This window comes from Neolamprologus multifasciatus, chromosome 14, assembly GCF_963576455.1.
Source record: "Neolamprologus multifasciatus chromosome 14, fNeoMul1.2, whole genome shotgun sequence".
Lineage (NCBI taxonomy): Eukaryota > Metazoa > Chordata > Actinopteri > Cichliformes > Cichlidae > Neolamprologus > Neolamprologus multifasciatus.
In genome coordinates this window covers 19,495,367-19,515,116 of record NC_140452.1, presented here as the reverse complement: position 1 = coordinate 19,515,116, position 19,750 = coordinate 19,495,367, and the positions used below count along the sequence as shown (strand labels likewise).

General features: G+C 42.3%; 1 protein-coding gene across 2 annotated transcripts in view; it reads left to right on the top strand.

Annotated features, from left to right (window-relative positions):
- sik2b (salt-inducible kinase 2b) overlaps positions 1-19,750 on the top strand; it is a 58,944-nt gene that overhangs the window by 25,765 nt on the left and 13,429 nt on the right. Inside the window, exons 5-14 of one of the 2 annotated variants that reach the window (XM_085131102.1) lie at positions 5,721-5,845; positions 6,325-6,448; positions 8,911-9,137; positions 11,037-11,189; positions 11,645-11,803; positions 13,884-14,115; positions 14,211-14,504; positions 16,905-17,062; positions 17,736-17,849; positions 18,031-18,119. In XM_085131102.1, coding sequence (XP_084987228.1) covers positions 5,721-5,845; positions 6,325-6,448; positions 8,911-9,137; positions 11,037-11,189; positions 11,645-11,803; positions 13,884-14,115; positions 14,211-14,504; positions 16,905-17,062; positions 17,736-17,849; positions 18,031-18,119 — 1,675 coding nt within the window. Of the gene's footprint in view, positions 1-5,720; positions 5,846-6,324; positions 6,449-8,910; positions 9,138-11,036; positions 11,190-11,644; positions 11,804-13,883; positions 14,116-14,210; positions 14,505-16,904; positions 17,063-17,735; positions 17,850-18,027; positions 18,120-19,750 lie in introns of both variants that reach the window. The other variant, XM_085131101.1, reaches the window with a different exon arrangement.

The following is a 19,750-nucleotide window of genomic DNA, read 5'->3' as shown; positions in this document are numbered from 1 at the left end:
ATGTCACCCCGCTGCCTTGTTCCAGAGCGGAGAAGGGGAAGGCTGGGGTAGTCGCAGGGACGTTCTTAGGTTTAATAGAAGAGGAGCTAGGGTGATGGAATCGACTAGCTACTTTGGAGACAGAGTATCGGATAAGGGGATGAAGGAAGAATGATAAGGAGCGTGCATAGCAGTGTGGCAGGCCTTCAGTTAGGACCATGCTATGAGCAAGTCTGAGGTTTATCTGAGGCTTAATTCAGAGCTGATACTGAAATCCATCTAAGGTGAGCTGATCACATGAGAGCAGCTAAAAATACGAGTGTGAAAGGATACCAGACCCTGAATATGTGGTAGAGAAGGAAATGGCTTCCTGTCGTCAAAGGACTTCATATCATCAGCTTCAGGTAGTTGAATCAAATCCTTGTTTATGGTGTGATAAATGCACCTTTTTCTTTCTTCTGATACCAGAAAAGGGCAAAGCGGACAGAACTACAGAATAACTGTTTTCGTTGCATCATTACTCACATCATCCTGTTCACGGTTTCTCAGAAGGGTCCAAGATGATAACCTGGAGATGTTATTACCCGAGCAGTAATTTTCACAAACATGTCTGACTCACAGCTGATTGTCCGCACAGCAGATTAGATTTGAAGCAGGAAAACAATGAACAGAACATTACCTGGCTTGTGATTAGTGAAAATTTCTCTGGGGAGGACATCATCTCCAAGGTACACGCCGTGCTCCTCTTGACTACAACATGCTCGGACAAGTTTGGTAAATGGCACATGAAGTTTGGATGAGTACAGGTGTCAGATTTGCACTGTACATGGGATCGACTCGAGAGAGTTATAGATGTACTGTTTTTTATACTCGTGCTGAAAGGTAATGTTTATGTTTCGTTGTTAAGTAATCAGATTATTTTCAGATCTTAAGGGAAAATGTGCTAGGCCTTCTGCTATCAGGGTGCTATTGATTGAACCATTAGTTTGTTCATAAAATGTCCTTAGTTTAGTAACAACCAGACGAGCCTTCTTCACAGCCTTAAGCAGGGCTGTGCATTGTAATCTTCCGTACAAGGACAAGTTATATTGGTGAAATACAGTCTGTAGTCACAATATGAATCGAAACAATGAAGGTCGTGAGACTAATTTCTAAAGAAAATGTTGCTTAAGTAGTTTGGGAAAATTACACTTTATCTTGCTTTTAATTGTGTTTCTCTTATTTCTTTGTATTTAAAATCTTAGTTATTGTGTTATTAAATGTTATTTTGTAAATGGGCCTCCAAGATTAACAAAAAAGATTAAAATGAAATTAATATTTATAATAATAAACATTAATTGTAATGCAGTAGTTGTATAGGTTTAAAATAGAGGTTGAAAGGTATTTTGAACTGACCACACACTCACTGTCAATCAGAAGCCCATTTAGCCTTTCTGAATCCTGACATGCATTCGTCAGACATTTCATTAGGTATACCTTGCTAGTACCAGGTTGGACCTACTCTTGCTTTCAGAGCTGCTTTATTTCTTCGTGGCATAGATTTAAGAAGGTGCTGGAAACGGTCCTCGTGGGTCTTGGTCCATATTGACACGGTAGCATCACGCAGCTACTGCAGATTTTTCCAGCTGCATCTATGATGTGAATCACCTGTTCCACTACATCACAAAGGTGCTCTATTGGATTGAGATCTGGTGATTATGAAGCCTATCGGATTACACCGTTACACCGTTCACAGCGTGAACTGTTTATAAAAGGCAGGAAGGAGCCACAACCACATCTACGTGTCTAAAGGCACTGAGGTGCTGCCACGCAGTTGGCTGATTACATATTTGCATTAATGAGCAGTTGAGCAAGTGTTTGGTATTTTTGCTTGATAAAATAAACGGCTAATTAAATCTTAACATAATCAATTCTTTTTCTATTTGTCGGCTATCCGTTTTGGCACTACTCTGAATGTCTACATCCAGACAAGGTGCCAATGCTTCTGGGTTTTTCTCTTCAGTCCAGTGGTGGCTTCTAAAGGCCACCTCTGGTCAGTCTGTATGTGCCTTAACAGGCGGTCAGTCAAAGAAAGGTCATTCTCCTGGTGGCTGTAGAGGAAAGAGGAACAGGAGCAGCGGGGAGTGCCCTTAATGTTTTCACTTCAAACAGCCCCTTTACATTCGAGTTGACAGATTGAAAGCAATGGAAAGAGAGGAGGAGGAATAACAAAAACAAAAGCAGCCATAGGCTGCTGGTTCAGAGTAGGTGAGAACGCCGCCATTGTGGTTAAGCGGGGAAATGCACGTGTACAGTGCAGTGTATACATTTCCTGTTTTCGAGCTTTATTCACTTCACGTGTTTTGATCACATTATCCAATACATGTTGTCATATCACTAAAATGCTTTCAGCAGCTATTTGCAGCTTCATTACTTGAAGTTTTCATGTTGAAAGTATCAACAATGACATTGCTAAAAGTGCATCACACCCTAAAGGTGTTTCATGTCTACCTCCAGATCAGAATCACCACTCTAAATGCTTTTTGACAAGAATCTGTTTAATTAATATTAAACATTAAATTAATAACAATGTAAAATATGAAAAGTCTAATAGCTGCATAATTAAGATTATTTTCCAAGCTGAGGCGAGGAGAGCACACCAAATTTTACAATGTATGCCATCCATCCATCCATCCATTCGCTTCCGCTTATCCTTTTCAGGGTCGCGGGGGGCGCTGGAGCCTATCCCAGCTGTCATAGGGCGAGAGGCGGGGTACACCCTGGACAGGTCGCCAGTCTGTCGCAGGGCTAACACACAGGGACAGACAACCATTCGCACTGTCATTCACTCGCACATTCACACCTAGTGGCAATTTGGATTATCCAATTAACCTATGCCCACAAGCTGCATGTCTTTGGACGGTGGGAGGAAGCCGGAGTACCCGGAGGGAACCCACGCAAACACGGGGAGAACATGCAAACTCCACACAGAAAGACCCCGGCCTGATGGTGGAATTGAACTCAGGACCTTCTTGCTGTGCGGCAACAGTGCTAACCACCGTGCCTACAATGTATGCCAAATTCTCAAAATTTCAACTTTGAAGTAAGTTGAAGGAAGAAATTTTCTTTTCTTTACAAGCTACATAGAAACTTACAACATGCTTCATTTCAATTCATCAAGTTTAATCATGGGAGGAAAGTTAAAGGGTGAAAAATGTTGCAGGGGAAGGAAGCAATAAGAAGGTTCAAGAATCCAGTTCAGTGTTTTGGAAAACCTGATCTAGAAGAAAAAGGAGGATAAAGAAAAGCAGCTGCAGCCAAGTTTACTGATGCTCCATACTGCTACAGTACAAGTGTGCCATCCTCTAACTGCATCATCATAGTCTTATTTTGTTTTACACGTGCAGTCTTATAAACCTTCATAGGTTCTTGCCTGTAATCTTTTAGCTAATATTATGTTAATGTTGCCGTGCGCGACACACGCCCGCTCATGCCCCGCCCTTTCTGTAGAGCTGGGACTGCTGTTAGTAGCCTGCAGCATGCTGGAGTGTTTGACGTCAACCAGTCTGTTCAGTATTCAGCTCCATGAAATGGGTCACAGCTTCTGACGATAAACCAGCTGCACTGCTCTGCTCAGCTCTGCCTGCATCTCACATCTCGCATCTCACCTTCGCAGCAGCGTCAGACAGCAAACATACTTGTAATAAACCCACAGTGTCACGCTGCTTTAGCTCTCATTTTATTCCAGCCGCACCTGCTGCTACCTGCATTGCAGTAATTAAACGGTTCGACTACACACGCTCACGTACACACTCAAAGAGCCGCTCAGCTCTGTTCAGGAGTTTACCCTTTGCTAATTACTTAAACTTGATTCCTACAGGTATTTAAGCTATAATCTGCTGCAGCTTTCCTTGTGTGTGCAAAAACAAAAAAACATTTGACAGCCTGGATTCTTCATTGTCTTCTTTATTTTTAAGCATTTTGCCTTTTAGAGGCACCATGCAGCAAAGTTTGCTGTACAAATGGCCAGTCTGATCACTTTTTATGATGTAACTCTTGACTATCAGACCTCTGTACACCCACACAGCCTCAGTTTTTAACACTAAAACAATTTGTCACTTCACAGAAAGAAGCGAAACCCCTAATAATTTACTTACCATTGTGTTTCTAGCATTCTAAATCTGACTGAGTCATAAAGATTCAAACTACTAAAAACTAGGTCTGTCCAGCTTATTTGTGAGAGTTTGCTCCAAGATCCCCAGCGTGAGATCAGGAGGAGAGACAGACCCAGCCTCCGGAGGTCATAAGTTAGTGCACTCCTAAGTGCTGGTGCCAAGCCCGGGAGGGGTTCCTGGAAGGGTAAAAATCTGTGCCAAATCAAATATGCGGATCCATCCGCTGTGTCAACCCTTCGGGAAATAAGGGAGCAGCCAAAAGTACCTCTCACCTATTAAAGTTAGAAATTGATACTTGGTTTGGTCTGGTTTTGATTTTTGTGAAGAAAACAACAAAACAAAAAAAACTGAACTTGAGAGAAAATTGTGTTTCCACAATTCTCTGAACACATGGAGCTGACACAGTAAAAAATACAAATTTGTTGGTAATTAAAAGTCACATGATCCGTTCTGATTGTCTCATCAGTTTGAATTTGGCTTAAATTGGTCAATAGTTTCTTTTACATGAACTGCAAAGGATCGTGTTGAGGAATAGGGGGTTTGGGTCGCACACTGCTCATTGTGTTGTTTGTGTCTTTGCATGTGTGTGTGAACCCACATCACCTCCAGCCCCATTATGTAAGCCAGATTTTTTTTAATCTCTTATTTATTTGTTTTGCAATACATTTGTGGTGTTTATGTAACTGAGGGCTAAGTGAGCGTGATTGTCTGCTCCTGTGGCTGTCAGGCTCCGTGATGCCTTCCCATTGATAATGAACTAACTAAGCATGAAATTATTTATCCATTGTTATATTTCCGTTTCTCTTTTTTTTCTTTTGATAGAGCAAAGAGTATTAAAAAGTCAATCCAGTCTCCAAGTTGATAAATAAAAATCAAATTCTCAAAACTAAGAAGCTATTTTTTTTATTTGTATAAACTGAATTAGATCTGAATCTTTTATTTGAGAGGACCTGAGGGATGAGAAGAAGAGAACATAGGTAAAAGTCATATTGACTCATAAGAAAAAGGTTAGCTGAGTGATTGCAGGCACACATGTTGGCTCAGTGCAATTTGTCCGATTATGCTGCAGCATTTAGTTGGATGCTAATGAAAGGCAGACATGAACTTCCCATAATTTTGTGTCCATTTGTTCACATTTTTTTTTCTTCTGAAGATTAAAATCTGACTTTTAGCCATTCTAGAGGGAACCAATCAGAGAACAGCACCGATTACCTCATGTTGGTCTCCAGGGGAGGTTACCTCATACAAAGGTCCATTTCGTAAATGTACAAATATGTGGATCAAACATTGCGTTATACAAAACTTGCATGAAGACACAAAACTATGAACTGCTACTCTGAGTTTTGTGTCTTCATGCTGAATTTGATAATTTATAGTTTTCCCATTTCGACATATCACATCCACACTGTTTATGGTCTCTAAGTGCCTGAACTCTTTTTTAAAAAAATTGTATTTTACTTTTACAGTCACATTGCAGAAACTGCTGGACAACAGCACGATTTCTGTGTGCCATTACCAACTCTACAAGCCTAAATGTCTGAAACAATCTTTAATCTACTTACCGCCCTGATGTTTTGCCTTCTGCAGATTTTGGATTTGGCAACTTTTTCCAGCCCGGGAAGCCTCTGGCCACATGGTGTGGCAGCCCGCCCTATGCTGCTCCAGAGGTCTTTGAGGGACAACAGTATGAAGGCCCACAGCTGGATATCTGGGTAAAATGGCTGATTGCATAAATCGGACATCTCTTTAACACTTTATATTTAATAATTCCTTGTAACTGCATACCCGTGGATTGAATCTCCCTGTAATATCTTCTCAGCTCTGTTGCTGAGATTTTAAGCACCGTTTGCTTTAGTAAGCCACGTGAAGTCATCGGATGCAGCTCATTTCTGAAAACGTTATGTATTTATATATTAGTGGAAACAAAGTTTTGATTTCCTACAGTCAGCAGGTTTGGTTCCTGTCATGTCATTCTGCGGTTACGTGGAATGTGATTTCCCAACCACAGTTTGTAGCCTCCTCTATATTGCAATCATTTGCCATAAAGTCGTGTGTGTGGACTTGTGCTTTAGTGGGACACGTGTGTCTGAGTTGTTTACATTTACATACCTAAGATTGATTAATCTACTGATTGTTCTTCACTCCTAGCCTCACCTTGTTTTCTTGTGTGTGCATTTTTTCATGTCTCCAGAGTATGGGGGTGGTGCTTTACGTGCTGGTGTGTGGTGCATTGCCATTTGATGGGCCCACTCTTCCTGACCTCCGGCAGAGAGTACTAGAGGGAAGGTTTCGCATCCCCTACTTCATGACTGAAGGTAAGAGGAGTCCTGCAAGCACAGATGCGTTTGGTGTAATAGTGAAAGACTTTCGGGTCTTCTATACAACAGTATGTAGTCAAATTGAGGGAAAAAAGTCATTAAAGTTCTTGGTAGGAACACTGACGCACAGATGAATAGATCACACTTTCCTGTTTGAGTCACTCCTGCAGCTATAACCAGTCAAGAGGTCAGTCAGCATTCCACCGATTTGAAGGGGATACAATATGAAGCGCGTGTGTGTGTGAGTTTATGTGAGCATTCAGGCTGCAGAGTGAGTCAGTTCGGCTAACGGTCTCAAGCAGCCCTGCTGTTAGTGGCTGTGCTGGCTGGCTGGCTGTAGATTGAGTCCAGAGCTGGAGCTGTTTATGTAACCTGGGGAAGAGCCAGTGAAGCCCTCCAGCAGCTTGCCTGTCTGTCCCTCTGTCTGTTAGTATGTCTGCCTGACTCATACCCTCTGTGAGACAGCTTCCTGTCCGTCTGTAGCCCTGTCTGTTTCTTCTGTCTTGTTTCTCTGTGTCCCATCTGCACGTCTGAAGCAACTTCTCCGCAGGGGTGTGTGGTTAGAGAGTCAACCAGACTTTTTTTTTTTCCCTCCTCCTCCTTCTTGCTGTTCGGGACCTTGAAACAATTAAGACATACGGGGAATGTAGGAGTGTAATGTCAGCTCCCTGGCCAGACTGACACTCGAACCCGCCTACCCACCCCCAGTTCAGCCCCTGTTCTGCGAACAAGGAGAACATAGTGTGCTGATTTCTTTATCCAGAAACGGTCCGTCTTATTTCCTCCAGTTGCTCGCACTGGCTCACACTATAGTGCACAACACAGGTTTGGACCACACACTGTACATGCTATGGTTGATAGCCAGCAACTTACTTAATGACTTAATAACTGTAAAAGATGTCATTTTTTAAGGCTTGTTGGCCTGTTTAAGTATTCTTTGGTCAGCAAAAACTAAGGTCATCTTTTAAATGCTTGGTTTAGAGGGTTATCATATTTACATGTAATAGCTACCTATGTGTAGCTGCTTCCCTTTCGTTAGGGCAGAACACCATTGAGTAGAGGAATGTGTATATGCTGGGGTAGCATAGCATAGCAGCTTGTAATCGTTCTGTATGTTCAGTCATGTTTGATAGTGGTTTAAATATTGGGATATTACCTGTGAGATAAAAATCAATGATATCTAAAACGATTACTTGCTCTTAAATCCATTGCAGTTCCTCTTTATTGGAAACTCTACACGACTCCAGCACTGCAAGTGTTAAAACTGGGATTGTTCTGCGGTTAAGTCATGGTGGTGTAAGGCACTGGATAAGAACAGACTGTCGATCAGGCAGTCAGCTACACAGGCATGCGTTCTCACCCCCCTTTACATGTAGTCTGACCTTTCCTGGTGGTTAGCAGAACCTCACCTGTAGCAACAAGCAGAGACTCAGACAAATTGTAGTGCATTGTGCTGCGTTTTATTCAAAATGTAACTTTGTAACTTAGCAGCTGCACAAGCTGCTAAGTGGCCACAGCGTGTAGTAGAAGTGCATTGAAGGACGTGCTGGTTATGCACATAATGAGGAGAAAATTGAGTTGGCTGCACTACCAGGCACGAGGTAGAAGGGGAAAAAAAAGTGTGATGTAAGCAGATGTTAGTAGATCAGCAGGGCAACTGAGAAGAATATGCAGCAGGGAGTTAATGTTAGCACACAGGTCCTTAGGCTCTGTGTTTATGAACTGCTGAGGGTCTCTCTTCTCACAGCATATGTGCTGAAGGTGATGGACGGAGGAAAATGTTCTGAAAATCAAATTCTCTTTGAAAACTCGATTTTGGCATATTTGTATCTGAGATGTTTGTTTGCTAAAGTAAAAAGATAATATGACAACTACTCCTGAGAACGTGAAATACTTCAGTCGTCATGTTTTGATTTCTTTTCTTTTTTTTAATATAAATGCTACAAAATAGGAGCGATTAATTTCAAAATTAATAATGACCAATTGCAGGGCTTATTTGATGAAAGCTTTACGATTACTGCAGTCAAGTAAATGTGTAACGTTGCTGTCTGGTAGGCAGGAATGCACTGCAGGCAGTAGGGGTGCAGTCAGGCCAAAGCAGCACAGCCAGGGGAGCTGTAATCCTGTTAAGAACCCAGCTGTGTCTGACGTCAAACTCATCTAGCCTCTAACTAGAGGTGAGGAGCTCTCATTAGGAGGGAAGGAAAGTAGAAAGGAGTGTAGTCACGCTGTTCAGATGTGACGGCAGGAGAACCTAAGAAAAGAACTTAGCAGATTTTAAGCTCTTAAAGTGTTATTTCTGCCCCACTTCATCTGGGCTACTTTGATAAGGGCATGAGGCTTTGAGGCTTTGCGTCATTATATTTACAAGAAGTACTTAGCATTAACCAAACATAAAGGAACATTTTCTGATCATAAAAAAAAAAATCCTGACTGATTGCTCTTCCCATCCCTCACAGACTGTGAGCACCTGATCCGCAGAATGTTGGTCCTGGACCCGTCAAAGCGTCTCTCTGTGGCCCAGATTAAGGAACACAAGTGGATGACTCTGGATGTTCCTATACAGAGGCCAGTACTGTACCAACAGCCTCTGTCCTCTGAGGGTGAGGCCGGTGTAGGAGAATACAGTGAACAGGTCCTTCGGTTGATGCACAGCCTTGGTATCGACCAGCACAAGACTATAGAGGTGAGAACAGAACAAGAAGGAAGTTGTTTTTTTCTTTAAGTTGAATTATAGTGTAAATGTGTGAGGTTTAAAAGTCATATCTTTAGACTGTGGAGGAGGTGATTATAATGATAGTGGACAATAGATAAGCATAACTCTAACTTTGCAGATAACAGATATATTTCACTGGGCTGCATGATAAAGCTGAGAGTTTAGCAGTAAACTACTTAAACTGATAAAAGTAGGGAGGAAAAGGGTTCCTCATTGTGATCCAAGGAAAGATTTAATGGTGGGTCCATAATTGGGTATTTTGGGTAGTTGCCTATCTCGACTAAATGGTATAATTTCATTGCGATCCTCTCTTCAGCCCTTCTCTTGCTAAGAAATTAAATTTATCAATTACTTCATTGGCGTAAAGAACATGCACACTTCTGAACTAATTTTCCACTATTCAGCAGTCACAGTACAGTTGTGTTAAGGCATTCACACACATTCATCATGGGCATAAATGCTAATGCTAATTTTGTGCTTTTAATCATTTCTTTAAACTGTTCTTTTTTTTCCTTGATGGGATGATTGTACAGCATACATCTTAAATGACCTTAAAAACAAGAATTGGGAGCACAAGTTTAAATTTATTCTGGATTTTTTCTAATCCACCCACGGTCAAGATTATTTAGACTCAAATACACAAATACAGCACTAGTAATATGTGGTTAAATGTCCCTTAGCAACTTGCGACTCGACCAGAAGCTTTTGGTAGCCATCAACAAGCTTCTGGCTGAATATTTGACAAATCTTCTTGGCAGAATTAGTAGGGTTCAATTAAATTGTTTATTTTCCTGGAACAGACCTGGCTTTAAAGCACAGTCTGCAAATTTTTAATATAGTTGCGGTCAGGTCTTTGGGAAGTTCCATCCCAGATGATTAATCCATTCCAAAACCAGTTTTTAATGTGTACTGAAGAATTTGGAGGAAGTCCTTCTTCATTATTCCATCTACTTTGTGCAATGTATCAGTACCAATGGCTACAAAACAGCACCAGAGCATGATGCTACCACCACCTTGCTTAACGGTTAGTGCAGTGTTCCTAGGTTTGAAAGCCTCACCTTTACTCCTCAAAACATACCTCTTGTCGGTTTGGCCAGACAGCTCGAGCTTCATCTCGTCTGACCATAAAACATTCCCCAGAACATATTTGTCTTGTCCATGGGGACAGCTGCAAATTTCAGTTGAAGATGTGGCACTTATTAATAAGAATACAATTTTATTTCTGAGATCATCATTGAGTTCTGTGGACTTTCCCATTGCTCAGAGTATTGGTCAGTACAATGAGTCGAATAAATCCATGTTATCACAAAGAGAAAATACCAGATGTAGTTGATTTTGATCACTAACTAGAAGTTAATAGAGGTTGTAAAGTGATGATATTTTAGAAACTCAAAGCACTTAAAAAACAAGAATTAGGTGCACAGGTTTGAATTTAAGTCCTTAAAGATGTGTGCTGTACAATCACTCCATCCTGGAAAACAAACTATTTAAAGATATCATTAAAAAGCCCATGTAAATGTGTATGTAAACTTCTGGCCATGACACTATGTAAATATTTTACAGCCCTGATTGAAAGAGATTCTTTTTACTCTCGAGGAATCAAAACCACTTTTTGAACTACTAAATCAAGTTGTGATTAAACTGAAACTTATCTGAACTGCTGTATATAATGTATGCTGCCTTGTCAGCTTCCATATTCTCTGCATTGTATTTTTATCAACACTCCGCTCTTCAGCTGCTGCAATAACCCAGTTTCATACAGGGATAATTAAAGAATTATCTCACCATATCTTAACAGCTGTCACAGTCAAGTCATCCTCATAACTTCCATCACAGACACTACCATTTATATTGTCTGTCATCCTCCAGTCTCTGCAGAACAAAAGCTACAACCACTTTGCTGCTATCTATTACCTGCTGGTGGAGCGGCTAAAGGCCCATCGCTGCAGCTTCCCCGTCGAACAGAGGCTCGACGCCCGCCAGCGACGACCCAGCACCATCGCCGAACAGACTGTCGTCAAGGTAACTTCAGGGCATTGAGGCATTTCTGAATAATGCGTTTAGATTATTTTCCGCGCCTCCTGGATCAAAGCTCTGTTATTCACACCTGCACCCAGGAACAAACAAACGGAAAGACATGGCCCATCCATTTATTTGTCCATGTCTTCGTGTGCTCTCTTGCGGTCTTTTCTACCCAGCCTTGATCTTAATGCCTTTCCCTTGGTTGCATTATTCATGTTTTTCTTTTCTCTGCCTACGGCCTCTTTTTACCAGCACTGTGCAGTTCCTCTCTCATTTCCATCACCATGTAGAACCTAGCTTTCCTTTCTGGTTGCCGTTGTAAAGGCAAAGATTTACAGCCCCTCGTATTTTGTCACAGTTACATGTTTAAGAAGGATATTGTTATGAGCTGGTCTTAAATTAAGAGGTTTTGATGTAATTTCTAAGACTCATCTTTATTTTTTCCCTCTCCACAGTCGACCAGTGTTTCCGCCCAGGTGGGTTTGCTCCAGCAGGGCGGTCGTTTGTTGCGTTCTCCTGCTGTGCCTCAAGCGTCCTCTGATGCTTTCGCCTTTCCCCAGACTACATCTCCCCTGGAGCAGACTTTCATGGTGGAGGATGTCAACACACCCAAAGTACGTTCAACACTAGTAAAATCAAGTTGTCTTTGTAAATAGGGATGTATTTTTGTTTTGTTGTGCATCTCCTTGTTTGTTCACTGTCCTTGTTTTACAGCTCGCTCACATGAGACGACTTAGTTGCTGAATTTGTAGTTATTACGGTTATTATCAGCTGCTGCAAGTATCATCCCAATAAGCTTGCCATGCTTTGATGAGCATGCCCGCTCGCTGTAAATCAGAAATGTCTCTCTACACCTCAGTGTGTGTGTGTGTGTGTGTGTGTGTGTGTGTGTACCAGACTCCTTTGAAGTTTTGAGCATCTGCAGCCTGGCAGTGTTAGGGCTAGGCGATTAAAAGACATTTTATTTTCAGTTACAATCCTGCCTTCCAATGACTTTGGGGAAAAAAATAAATGCAGCACAATAATCATACAGGTATATTTCCCCCCCAGTCTTCTGGCTCATGTTATAAATCCAGATCATCCCTTTTTCTTTAAAGCAGTGTGCTTTGATCCCCTTCCTAAAAGGCCAGACTTGCTCACTGTTTAGTTCAGCTCGAGTCAGCATGATGGAAAGAAAGCCTTCGGTCAACAAAGGTCTATCTGGAGGAAGTTTCCATACCTTTGGAAACGCTATGTTGCTCTCCGGTGACTTCGTGCAGATCTCCCGAGACCTGCAATTCTCCCCGGGCCTCTTGTTACTCTTGTGAGAAGAGATTCGCAGTCAGAAATCCCCACCTGCCTGTGCCTTACCTTCACCACATCAACCCTGAGTTCTATACCACCTGCACCTTTTTTTTACTAGATTTTTAATAAAATTTAAATGTAATGAAAAGTACAGTTTTCAGCATCATTTTTGAGTAATCATGTTAAATCGCTGTGATTTTAGTGTTAACCACGGATAACACAGATTCCAATTTTTGCAATTAACGAGCTGCCAGAGTGCAGCTGACAATATCCTCTTATGTAAGTACTCAACCAGCACTCGCATCAGACAGGACAGCTGCTTGTCCTGCAAGGCTCCTTGACAGAAATACACACACGCACACACAAACTGCTCTTCCTCTTTCTTTATTCATCGGAGCTAACCAACAGCACTTTCCTACATGCCTGTTGTTAGGAACCCCCACAGCCCCCACCTAACAACAGGCATCCAGGAAGAACAAATACAGATACATGCAGTATCGGTCAAAATTTCTTATCCATCCCACCTGCACGCCTGGCTCCAATAAAGAATGATTTGTGCGTGTGAGACAGTCTGTGGTAACAGAACAGGGCAGAGAGTCAGAGTGTGTGTTATCTGCGTGAATGGAGTGCAGTTATGTAAGCGGTCCTGTGATGATGATGTGACCTAATGCAGAACTGAGTGAACACACATGGACAGGAAGCTTCTGCACTGCTCCAGCGATCTCGCCGCCCAGACTTCCTACCCATCCGCAGACAGCTCATCTCTTCTTTTTTAAGCGTCTGTCTTTCTTTATCCTTCTCTGTTTCTGGTTCAGTCTTTTCTTTTCCTTTTAGCTTCATGTCTCTCCCCTCTTCATCGTAACCTCCACACACACGCACACACTTTTGCCTGTTTCTCAGTCTAGTTTTCCGCTCTTGTCCTCTGTGTGTGAGTGTGTCTGTTGAGCAATAGCATTCCTATCCCAGCACACTACAGAAAGCAGATGGAGAACTGGGCAAAGCTGCTCTTACTAGACCAACACCAGGCATTCCAGTTATTGCAGCAAATCATGCAGATGATCTATGAGTGTGATTTTATCCCTCTGTGTATGTGTGCGTGTGTCAGTTTCACTGAATCAAAGCTTGCTTCCTGGCACTGCATTCCTTACCCTCCACCTCTAGGCCAACACATACAGGCCTGTGTGCTGCAACAAACACACACTCCCATCATTGTGAGTGGAAGGAAAACCATTTTCAGCACAGTGTTCTTCTTTCTTATACCCAAGTTTTTATTGCAGCTGAAGGTTTTGTCATGTTTGTGTGTGTGTGTGAACCTTGTGCATATTTAAGAAGCGTGATTTTAACTGATAACTTCAGTTTTTGAGTGGTTTTAAGTCAATAATCCAGAATTTTCTCTCTTTTGCTATCTAGGTTAACGGCTGCCTGCTGGACCCCCTACCTCCCCCCACTGTCCTGCGCAAGTCCTCCACCTCATCGCCTAGCAACATGATGGAGACATCCATTGATGAGGGCATTGAAACAGAGGAGCCCGACACAGAGGATGATCCGCCTCACCTGCTCTCGGCCTATCAGACAGCTCGATTTGGCCAGCGGCGACACACCTTGTCTGAGGTCACCAACCAGCCAGGGCCTTCGAACCAGGGTATGATTGGCCTTTGGTAGCAGACAGACAGTGTTCAGATGAAACCGTTTATCACGATCTCTGTAATGATGTGGAAAAAATATTTCGTCCCTCAGGTAAATTATTCACTTTAGGCCAAAATCCTTCCATGGGTAGCGTGGACTCGGACATTGGCTACGACATGGGCTCGATGCACAGCGATCTCGGTCTGCTGGAGGATCCTCCCTCTCTCAGTGAAGTCGTTCCGCCCAACAGCTCTCCCCCTGGTGTTACCCCTACGTCTTTCTTGAGTGCCAGGCCTGCCAACCCAGCTATGGCTGCACTGACTTCCCAGCATAGGGAGACCCACAACCGTTCCCCAATCAGCTTCAGGGAAGGGCGCCGTGCCTCCGACACCTCCCTCACCCAAGGTCAGAAGCAGTAGGATTTCTTTCTTTTTCTTTGTTTTTTTAAAACCATTATTTAGTGATCTGTATCCTTTGAGAAGCAGATTCTCTTTTAAACAGTCGTGAGCTAAAGTAGGCAGCCATAACTTTGACTTAACTTGCTTCATAAAAGATTAAATACAGTGTATATTCCTTGTTAAATGCATGCACCCAAACTCAGGTCACCTGAGTATTTATGTAGCCAACCTACCTTAATATAAGGTTTTGCTGCACTTTGCACTTTTAACTGCAGCTTCGTGTGCAGCAGAAAAACAGTCCAGTGCCCTTTTAAGGTGGATTTGACTCCTTCTGCATATTCAGTTCCAGTATGTGTTTAAGTGTTTGGCCCATGTTTTGTGATATTTCCTGGTATACTACCAGAATGGAATAAAAATTAAGCAATCAACATCTGGTATAAACGGAGACTGTGAGCTTTAATCCAAAGGTTTTATCAAAAATCTTCTGCTAACCTTTTAAGGAGTCAAAGCCATTTTTTCACAGGCTCTGTAGAAGCTGTGTAAACTGAGACAATTATAAATATAGGGGTTATTTTTTCCTACTTGGACTCAAATATTGGGTCTGGAACATTACCAGCTGAGTTTCCTCCATGTGAAGCTTTGCCAGGTCTTTATTGCAGTTTCCTTCAATAGCTGCTTGTTGTTTTTTTTTTTGTTGTTGTTGTTTTTTTCCCCTCACTTTCGTTCTCGGTAATTGAAGCAGCTCGGCTGGGTTAAGGTCAGGTGACTGACTCAGACATTTAACAACATCCCTTTTATTTATTTATTTTAGTTTTGCAGCACTCTCCGATTGCTTTTGCAGTATTCTTTTGGACAGTTTTTCATGTATGCAATGAAACCCCTGCGGCGTTTGACTGAAACAAAGCAGACGATATAGCTCCTGTTAAACTGGTACTCTTGCATTCCCATGTTGCAAACACAGCCTCCACCATGTTTTACGGAAGCTGTTGTACACGTTGTAGATTTTTTTTGATTGACTGATTGCAGGACTGGGCAGGCTTGTTTAATGGTTTTCAAGAAAATCTGATCTAGTCTTTCTTTTTCGCGCCTCCAGTTGTTTCCATGTTGAGGTAAACCCTCTATTTACTTCTTGACTGTAGACTTCCCTAAAAGAATGTGCCAAATTGTTTGTTCGGCCACTCCTTAAGCATCTGCCATTTCTCTCAGAGGCCTGTTTGATTTTACAAAGCCCAGTGATAACGACCTCCTTTACTTGCTTTGGAATCCATTGGGAATACAACATTAAAAGCTCTTGCCTAATATTCAGCAGCTCTGACCTGTTTGACTTCATACGACCTCTGAAGGTTTTACTTTCACTTTACATAACTCTCATCTAGCCTGCTCTTCGACAGGTGCCACAGTCATGAGTTTCTCTGTCGTAACTGATTGGTATATACTGCTTTAAGATAAAAGTGCTTCACTATTCTCCCCCCCCCCCCCCCTCACACACACTCCCCCCTCCCCTCCCCCCAATCTCTCTGATGACTACAATGGTGATGATTCACCTTATGAATCAGAGACAGATATTTGAAGGTTTCAGCCCACATATCCCCCCTCCTCCCTCCCCTCCCATCCTCAGTCATTTTCTCTCTCTTTCTCCTTCTTCACATACTCGTTCCCTGGCTTGCTTTTCTTTCTCTATTCAAAGTTTCAGTCTGCGGCAGGCAGGATTTGTTTCCCCTTCACATCAAAGAGAAGCCAAAATATAAGAGAGAATGTTAAACAACTATCTACCTCTCAGTTTCTTGCCCCGCCTCCTCCACCCTTCGCTGCTACTTTATTCTGTGCCTGCTGGTTATAAATCACCTGCACTTTAGCCCAGTAGAATCTATAATTACATTTCAGAAATGTGTGTTTCTTCCCTGGCTCCACGGTGACAGTCTGTACGCGCTCCCACTTGGTTGTGTCAGTTATTTATTTATTTTTCGTAATCCTCTTTGGAGAGTGTTGATGTGGTGAATTCTTTTGCGTCAGACTGCTGACTCTGGTTTTAAATAACTCCCACCATCACAGTGAGTCAGGTCCTATCGTTCACAGCCACAGCTCGTCACCACTGGATGGGTCTTATCTGAGCTACTTGCCGTTGCGCACACACAAGCGCTCACACGGAGATGCTGTCATATATGTGCATACACAAACGCACAGGAGCTGCAGCTTGTGACGTGCATGCAAGCACAATGTTCGTAAGGGCTATGAAAAGCGCTAACCAGTCAACCAGCTTGCTTGCGTCAGTGACTGCTAAGCCAGGCTCTGAGAAAGGCTAGAAACTTTGACTTCCTGTTGTGGAAATAAAAAAAGAGTGATTCTATTGATCAGGCGCACAAATCAATGCTGACTCTGTTTTGTGGGAATTCGTCTGTGCTCTCAGGTCTAGTCGCATTTCGGCAGCACCTTCAGAACTTGGCGAGGACCAAAGGCATCCTGGAGTTGAACAAAGTCCAGCTGCTGGTGGAGCAGATGGGCTCTGGGGATGGGGTCACTATGGACCCCTTGGGACCACAGCACCACTTGCACAACCTCCTCGAGGTCAGTCCTGCTGCATATTCACGCACAAACACACACACAGTTCCTTCTCTTTCAAAACCTGTTGTCACATTCAGCCTCATCTACTGTCCTGACCCCATGTCACCAAAAAAAAACAAAAAAAAACAAAAACGCACCCAGGCTGTTGTGTAACCCCAGGAGAGGCAGCCAACTGTGGCTTGTTTACTGTCTGCTGTCCCCCTGGGGCCTGGAGCCTTGGTGCCTTGGCTAAAAAGAATACAGCCATTGTTGCAGTCGGCCAGACGTACCCATAGTAGTGGCTGGAACTGCATTGACACAAAAAGACAGACACACATTGATACTAAATGATACAAGCACAGTGTAATAATGCAAGGGGAGAAAAAGCAAGAAAAATTTGTCGTACTGGCCGACAAGATCTAGTAGTTTTCCTTTTGTCCACCTCTCATAATGCAATGAAGCAGCTCTCTGTTGGTTATGATGCTCAGGCCCCATCATCCTTTTAATTTGCTTTCATTTCATTTACCTAATGTGTAATCCCAATGGTGCATGCCATTTAGAGCAAGGCATCTGGCTGATCAGTCACCACACAGGCATTTGGGCAGGAGACAGCCAAGATAATTCACTTAAAGCTTTATTAACCGGCAGCAGAGGGGATCTGGGCCCTTGTCCTAATGCTTCATATTTTTGATTGAAGGGTGAAGCATGCAAGCAGCAGGAAGGCCTAGCGTTATACCAAGGTGGGCCGCAGCCACCTCTCCTGTCCCGCAGACAGAGTTTGGAGACACATTACCTCACACACAGACTACAGGTACAGTCTCCTACCACCTACTCTCATTATGCCTGTATTTATACCTGATACAGACGTTTCTTATCGAGCCAAATGACTGTTTTGTGTAACGTTCAGTGATATCATTTGTAAAGTTAAAATCGTTACCAAGGTATTTATCTCAAACCCAATCATCAGTCCAAATCTCTCTTGTACCCAGAAGGCCAACGTCTTGGCCAACAGTCCTGCTAGCTGCCAGGTTTTCTGTAAGGAGACTCCTCGAAGTTTAGAGCAACAGCTGCAGGAACACAGGTAAATGGCACTGGAAAATGTTTTTCACTGTATGAAATATTATCAGGGATTTTTTTATTCCTGTTGTGTTAGCGTAGCTGTGGTGGTCTTTCCCTGTTGAGATTTGAAGCAAAAATAATTTTCAATTTAAATTTTTTAACTTCTTTTGTTTTAAAAACACAGAATCCAGGAATAAAGCTTTTTTTTGTCTGTTTTCCTGGACTTTTTCTGTAATTGGATAAGGCGGGCTGCACTGTTAGTAAGAAAAGTAGGACTTGTCATACCTTTAAGTAGACAATTTCTACTGCCACACTGATCTCATCCATGCTTCCAACCATTTTTCTTTTGCTATTTTTCATGTATCCAGCTATATAGAGACACAGTGTCTCCTGTGTGCCATCTACTAAGCTCAGATTGCTTGATTGGTTATTCAACTGTCACCAAATACAGCCGATCATTTTGATTTGATTAACAAATCGTGACGCATGAGCAATAATGATTAGATGTTTAACTTGAGATGTTTTATCATTTCATAACAACATATTGGCTCATTCTTAATTTGATGGTTGCAACATTGGTGATATGAGGAAACAAAGGGCTGGAAAAGTAAATAGTGCTTTAAAAAAACAGCTTGAGGAGCATTTTGCAACAATTTCAGCTAAATGTCAGCAGGTCAGTCACATGATTGGGCATAAAGAACATTTTAGATAGGTTGAGTAAAGATCAGCATCTAAAACGGCATCTAAAAATTGTGGAACAATTTCAGAATAATGTTTCTCGGTGTAGAAATTTGGAAACTTCATATATTATCATAGAATGCATATTGTCTTCAAAAGACGCACAGAGATCTGGAAAAATCTCTGTGCACAAGAGATGAGGTTTGGGCCACAGATGATGGCACTGCATTAAAAACAGGCCTGATGCTGTCATGAAAATCACTGCACAGGCTCACAATGATTTCCAGAAACCACTGTCCATGAACACAGTTCACCATGCAATCCTCAAATGCATCATACAAAGATGAAGCAATACGTGAGAGTTTTATTAGCGTTGCATCTCTGATAGTATGCATCAGTTCCTCTGGAATGATCAGCTTGCACATCTGGAAAGGCATCGTCAGTGCTGAAGGTATATACAGGCAACATGTGGCTTCAGTATTTCAGCCAGATGCTGCTAAACTACATTCTGCATCTATTACAACAGCGTCACTTCATAGCAGATTGTCCGGGTGCTGCCTGCAGTCAAGACCTTTCATTGGTTAAAAACCTCTGACACATCAGGAAACAATAAATACAACAAAGTAGACCGAGGACTGTTGAGCAGCTAAAATCCTGTGTCAATCAAGAACAGGACAACATTCCTGCCCCAAACGTCCAGCAGCTGTGTTCCTCAGTTCCCAGATGTTTGCTGACTGTTGCTGAAAGAAGAGTAGATGCTACACAGTGGTAAACATGGCCCTGTCCCAGCTTTGAGACATGTTTCTGCCATCAAATTCAAAATGAACTAATATTTTTCTTTTAAAGTGGTACATTTGATATGTTTTCTATGATCTGCTGTGAATAAAATATGGATTTATGAGATCTGGAAATCACTGCGTTCTGTTTTTTAGATTCTACCCGGTGCGCCATCATTTTTTGGGGAATTGGGGTTTC